We start from the raw sequence: 7,055 nt of genomic DNA, 5'->3' as shown, positions 1-7,055 counted from the left end.
TGCATACAGCTGGGACAGTAACAAGGACGGGTTTTGCCTGAATGACGAAGACTTCAACCCCAGAATCAGGTTTAGTAGCCTGTTAAAATGAACTTGTACTGGGAAGTACTGTAGCTGTTACTGGAAAACCAAAAGTGGAGGGTGTGACTTTTTTGCTTAAAAATAATAAAATAAATATGACAGTTAAGAGATTTTGTAGACCATTAAAAAACCACCACAATATTTTTAAAACTGCACAGTAAAATTTTATAAGACACAGCTGATGAACTTCAGCTTTGTACATTATTTAATTCAAACATGTACAGTAAGAGAAAAATAATGGGAATGTAAGTGTGTACTTATTTCCAGAAAATAGATTCATTTGACAAACAGTGTTCCAAGAGTAAATATACTTTGTAATGCAATTACTTCGGAACAAATGCACATCAAGCTACTGCAGTCCTATACATTGTAATTCAGCTGTCAACAGCCAATTCATCTGCTCTGTAGCCAGGACACTTCATTTACAACGTGTAACAGCACACAGATGGTAAGATGCACAAAGCAATGGACGCAAGATAAAATGTTACAAAACACTTGTCAAAATAAAATATATATGCAAGTCATCCCTAGTATTTACAACAAATAGTTTTAAATTAGAGATGGTTCAGAAGGCATCTCCTTCATACAAATGCCACATATATAGAAAAGAAAGCAGAAAGGCAGTCAAAGAAAGGTACTGTGTTAGTTATGGCTAAAGACCTTTGGCTCCAAAATTCTGTTATAATTACTTTCAAAAGACAACTAAAACGTGGAACATTTGAGTAGTCTGTCTTTGAGCTCCCTTATTACACCGACCACTAAAACTCAATGTGAAATTTAGCATGGCAAAAGCCACTTGTAAAACAATCTTATTATTTTATACATCAAATGCTCTGAGTTAGATGCAATTATGGTTTGGCGTTATCCTAACTCAGTGGGAACACACTTGAGGACAACTATATTTTACTGCATCTCATGCATGAAGTCTGAGGTTATCTGCTCAGCAGGCCATGGGGAAGGCTCTGGCTCTGCTTTATCTAAACGAGGCACAAATGTGCTTAGTAGTTGCCCTAAACTTTTTATAGTAACTTAGAGCATGAGAAAGTGAGAGGAAAAGAACAGATGCTGCCATGACACCTTTTCGATCATCTATAAGCTTTGTCATCAGAATGAAGTATCAGGGTAAGAGCTGCTACAATACAAACTTCTACATTTTAATTGGAACTCCTTTTCCCACAGATTCTAAAGTCAGGCTGAACCCCAAATAAATATTTGTTTTAATTGTTGGATAATGTAATTGTGTTTTCATTTAACTGTAGTTTGTTTTAAAGATTATGGTGTAATCTAAATTTGGCCTGTCTTGTTATATTGTATCTTAATCTGTTGCAAGGTCAGGTTGCAAAGAAAGACACAAAGAATATTATAAAACAACCATATCTCTATGTAGGGTACGATATGTAAAACTGTCCTGAGTAATCTGCACCATGAAACATTTACTTTTTTTCTCTCTGAAATTTGCTTATTGAGAAAAAAACCTGCTGCATCCAAAACCGTATGCAAACATTTCTGTTCATTTTTAGGGCTAAGGCACCAGCACTACTACATGGGAAGAGCCTTCATGGGCACAGACATGTCATGATATATCCCAAAATCTCCTTTTTCTTTTTGCAGCATTGCACAGAACCAAAGCCTGGATGGAAGTAGGTTTTAGCAAAGACAAATACATAAATAAGTGTGGATCTCATAATGTCTTCAGGTCCAGCTGCGAAAGTTTCTGGGTGAGCACTGCAATCTAACTTCAGGCATTTTTTTTGCATCTAGAACAAATCTTTCAAAATATGATTATGAAAAACATCATCTCCACTTCCACACCACTTTGGTTTGCAGGCCTGAACGTGCCAAGTACCCATGAAATTGGTTATGTAAGAAACACAGAAGGGTTGCTCATTTAAGGGGAAGGGCATGCATCCATGCCTGCATTTGGAAGTCTGCTCCTTGTGTTTAATTTGAGCATTTAGAATTATATTTTTTAAAAATGTGGAAGGAGATGGCTTGTTTTAAACATCAAAAGAAAAATAAAACCCAGCCAGCTTTTTTTCACTAACTTTCCAGTGCATTTTCTTTAAGCTGGATCATTGAAAATGTCAGTGCATATTTCCAGTTCTTAACAGTTTCAGGTCATCTTCCATCGCTATGGGAAAACACAAGCAATGAAGTTCACTATGCAGTGAACAATTCGGCTGAGCATCATTATTGCTGCACTATATACACAAGGCATTTGAAATGTACAGTTCTCAAAAGATTAAAAATCAAAACTACATACCTGGGCTTTGCAGAAGTTGCCACAAAATTATCAGATCACAAAATCTAGTGACTAGTGGGCTTCACAACACTGACGATAAATAAAAAGATAGAGGTAACAAAGTAGTAGGAACAAGTACATATTTAAAATAAGGCTTTTTTTTACATTGTTATTAAGATGCCTGGCTTCTAGCCCCTTGTTTATTCTTCATATATTACAGATTCATGACAACGCTGATTGTGTCCATTGTCAAAGAATACTCTTGGATCTATCCTTATCATCAGGTAATGCCCCTAATCAGCAGCATAGGGTATTGTAAAGACATTCATAACACATCAGTTCTGAAACATATGAAGTCTTTCTTTCCTTCCTTATTATCAACAGTTTTGTCATCCTTAGTGAGAGTTATCAAGCAGAAATGATCAGTGCTGCAAATAATCAAGATCCTGTTTCTTCCCGGTGGCTTTTTAAAAGTTATTTTCCCAAACCAGCTTCATGTCGTAGGCAAATCACAGCAATGCCAGACTGACGACTCTGAGCAAAAATCCATCTCTGATCCACACAATTTCTTTGTCTCTTTCAGTAAGGGTTTCTCTTTCTTTGTGAAGAAATAATTGGTTAAAACCCATTGTCAATTGACTGTGTATAAGAAGCATGGATCCCAGACCACTTCAATATATTTACATGACCATTAATCCATTTTCTAAATCAAGATATATGAAGTGTGAGAACTATGTAACATAGCAAGCAGTCAGCACATACTGTCTCAACTGACTTTGTACATTCACATAATCTCTGTTAAAAAATAAAAAAATACTTTTTACACAGAGAAAAAAGCATATTGGAAATACAAAGAAGTATCTCCCAGGCTAAGAAGTGCACAAAAAGTGATATAAAAGCTCTACACTGAAGAGCATACATGCATGCAGTGTATTGCTGCGACTGAAAGTAAGCAAACCAAGACACCCTGGGCTCCTCTTGTTTCCACTTGTGTGCAAAAAATGCACACATCTTTACAGTCCATTTCGCACTCTGTTCATGTTTCTATATGACAGAATAAAATTTCCCTGTTCCAATCTGGAATATGGTAAGGCCTTGCGGGATGTTCTCCTGCCATTTGGCAATTTAATAGAAAAAGACAGGAAGGATCAGGGTCCACTGAATTCTGCAACAGCAGATTAATCACATGGGATCTCTCCACCTGATTTTAATGGGCAGTCTCTGCTCAGTGCTCCAGAAAGAAGGAGAAAACTCTCCTAAGAGTCCTTCCTGATATACCTACCATTAAGGAAAAACCCCTCCCTAACCTAAATTTGGCCATCTATGTAAGATTAAGAAAAATGAAATGTTACAATGACCTGCCTGATTCCATCACTACTTCAACATAACTGAGAAAACAGAGATCAAATGCTGCTGCTGCTGCTGCTGCTGCTTCAGATTAACAGCAAGTTGTCTTTGTCAGAAGGGAAATCGCTCTTCATCAGCAATGCTCGCACCTGGCAACATTGACTTCAGAGCAGTGTTGAGGATCTTCCTCCTTCTTCTGGACAAAGGTGCTATTTCTGGCTCAAGGGAGCCCAAGATTTTCCCTCCACAACTGGAGATTCACTGAGCTTAACTGTGTCTCCAAGGTCTTTCTCTGGAGAAAGTCTGCCTCCGTGCCGATGCCTTTGCCAGGTCCTTGGCCTCTCACTTTTTGAAGGGGGTGAGTTTGTTGAAGGTGTGCCAGAAGAGGGATGGCTTCCGCTTGGGTTCTGCCAGGGCAAAAACCTGCTGCTGCGGGATGCTGGTGGGCACAGTGATGTGGCGCTGATGGATAGGATGCAGGCTTTGGTGTGGGGGAGGCACAGGACACCCGTTATAGCTGACACCTGCAAAAGGAACAGTTTTAAGAAAGCTTATGAGTCAGCTAGCAGTGCAACTAATACTGGGAAAACTGAAGCACAGGACCATGGGACAAATTCGATAGTCAGTAAAGCCAGTCGAATTTTGCCATGATTGTGAATGGAAGTACAACTAAAGGTTACATGTTCTGATGCCAGGGTTTTTTTTAAATTGCTGCATTGATTTGGCTTAAGAAGAGAGTAATACCAGTAAAATAACATTACCAAAAATAAGCAGCAATTTCACATAGCCTGGCTATTTGGTTTGCACAAGTAAATTTTGGTATTTCAAAGGAATAGCTTAACATGGTAGATACTCGTATTTTAGTCAACTCTCAGTAGAAGGCTGGGTAAAATATTGCTACTAACAAAAACGCTATTTCTTAATTTGGAAAATATTTTTCCAGGCTAATATTCTCAGACTTTGTGTATTCTGAGCAGAATTTCCTGATCACAATTTTCAGCAACTCCCCTGAAAATCCAGACAGGCTTTATAGGTACCTAGTGACTGACATCAAGAGAAAATGCTCTAATAATATTAATCCCAGGGAGCAGAGAACTACCTAGCATCAACTCCTCCACTTCTAAATTCAGACTTAATCTGCTCCAACTTGCTCAATTTATTCTCTCAACACACTAGAGATTGACCCAAATTTGACTTTAAGATGGAAAAGGACAAAATCGCAACACATTTTCTGAGAGACAAAAGGAATAAAAAAACTGTTTCCAGAAAAACACATTTCTAGTCCACCCTTCCATCTAGTCTAGGACAGAAAGAAGACATTTTGAGTGTGTTATCATAACTACAGCAACATGTGGCTTGCAGGAAGAACTTTAGGATATTTTAGACAACGCACAGAATTGCTAAGAAGAACAAGCTGTTTGAGTGAAAGCAAAGGAAGGATCAGTAACCCTCATTTGTAGTTTAATCTCTGCATGCACCTTCTCACGTCCTGAAATAAACCACTTGCCTCACCTCTTGAGTTTCTTCTCTAATAAAGAGAATACTGACTTGCCTGTCTGAAGGAGACTGGGGAGCTGATCTAGCAGACAGTTCACAAAGGTTTTCAAATTTGATATTAAAATACAGGTTAATGGAAACTATTTCAACTCCATGTAAACCATGAAAATTTTTTAAAAGATTGAAGAAATCAACTACAGCCAGATTGTGCTATTTCCTAACATAAAGAACACTGGAACACAGTAAGAATGTAAAGCAATTCTGAACACCCACCTTTAATTTTTCCATGCCTTGACTTACGGGCATTCTGCATAGCTTGTTTCTTCTGATTTTCTGAGATTTCCATTCCTAGGTCAAAGTGTAAATTAGGGCACTGGTATAAAGATACTGTATCTAATAACTGATTATGTTCAATTAAAACCAATAAGCAAACTACAGGGTGTTTCAAAAAGATAGACCCAATTTCAAAGCAGTATGAGTTCAAATTTGGTCCATCTTTTTGAAATACTCTGAATATTTTAAACAATTTTAGTAAAGCTTAAGAGTGATATACATCAAGTTTTTAGAAGTATGTTTTACTTTGTCATATAAATTTAAATACAGTTTTTTTCACTGGGATGCCAATAGGAACTAATTTGCCTGTAGATTACTGGGAAAAGCTGCTTTCCAATTCCAGCAAATGGCAATCACTGGGGAACTGAGTACACAAAAAGTTATTATTATAAATAAGTCCAGGTAACTAGAGATTAAAAAAAAGTGTAAATTTACACTTCAGAAAGCTACAAACCACCAAATAGTGAATCACAAATGCAGAATCTGTTTATTTTTTCACTCAATCTGAGCTAACATGGGGTAAACAAATTGAAGTCACTGGTATTGCAGTACAAATGTGGGTACCTTTCCCTCCACTTGGAGGTGACAGTATCACACAATCCATCAGACCCCAAAGCAGGCTCAGATGTGGTTGGGGCTGCACCAGACTGGGGCTGGATCCCTCACCCCGGTTTCTCATGTACTTGCTTGTGTACTTGTATGACTTGCATGATGCTACAGTGTGTGGTGATCCCTGTGCTATTTACTGTCACATGATGGGTGTGTGACAGATCTGTGCTGAGTACAGAGACACTAGACCTGTGCTGTGAAAGGTGACACCAGTGGCCGGTGTCACTCTAGTGTCCTCTCCCTGTGCAAAGGACAGTTGAGATACATTGATGTGGTACACACACGAGCACAAGGAGACCACAGCATGCACATGATGTCACTCGTTTCACTCATATGCACATAAAGAGCACAGAAGTTGTGATTCAAAGTCAGAATGAAGTGTCTTGTTTGGTTCCATTTTGCATCTTCCCTTTATTTTTAGCCTGAACTTAGGAAGAAGTTATGACAAATCAGCCTATTAACTCACAATACAACAGCACTTAGCCATAATTCTGGGGTAGCAGAAGTTTATTTTATTTTGCAGGGGTTTTTTTCCTTTATAGAAACAAGGAAACAGATTTAAAAAATGAAAGCAATTTAATCAACAGAGATCAGACCACTTTCTTAGGGTTACTATTAGTGGTTTGGAGAAGGATTTTCTGGCTGTGGCCTTTTCTTCCCATATATTCACAAAAGCTAAGAAAAGCTAGATATGGTTTGGGAGACAGTGACTCGTACCAAAGTGACTTTGAAAATAGAAGTAAAATGCCATTTGCAATTCTGAACTGGAAGAGAATGTATTTGTTCTCTGAAAGGTTAGATTAGAGGTTTTGCGTGAAGTCCAGCATGATAGCTTACAAAATCAACAAGATAAATTTAAACCTGAGGTTGAGAATACTGGCGCCTTTCCACTGGTTTTGGCTAAAGGAAATGTTTAATTATGCCAAAAAAATGAAATTTTAGAAAA

The 7,055-nt window shown here is 37.9% G+C and overlaps 1 protein-coding gene across 2 annotated transcripts in view; it reads right to left on the bottom strand.

Moving 5' to 3' along the window:
- Positions 1 to 222: 222 nt before the first annotated feature.
- The window catches only part of SPATA13 (spermatogenesis associated 13), a 47,200-nt gene continuing 40,367 nt past the window's right edge, over positions 223 to 7,055 (bottom strand). For both annotated transcript variants that reach the window (XM_082059618.1, XM_082059619.1), the window contains 2 exons: positions 5,441 to 5,515; positions 223 to 4,194 (listed from right to left, as the gene is read on the bottom strand). In XM_082059618.1, the coding sequence (XP_081915744.1) occupies positions 4,013 to 4,194; positions 5,441 to 5,515 (257 nt within the window). In that variant the 3' untranslated portion in view covers positions 223 to 4,012. The remainder of the gene's footprint in view (positions 4,195 to 5,440; positions 5,516 to 7,055) is intronic.

This window comes from Streptopelia decaocto (genome assembly GCF_964273445.1).
Source record: "Streptopelia decaocto genome assembly, chromosome: 1".
Classification (NCBI taxonomy): Eukaryota; Metazoa; Chordata; class Aves; order Columbiformes; family Columbidae; genus Streptopelia; species Streptopelia decaocto.
Note: the sequence above shows the minus strand (reverse complement) of the source record. Positions and strands in the feature narration are given on the sequence as shown.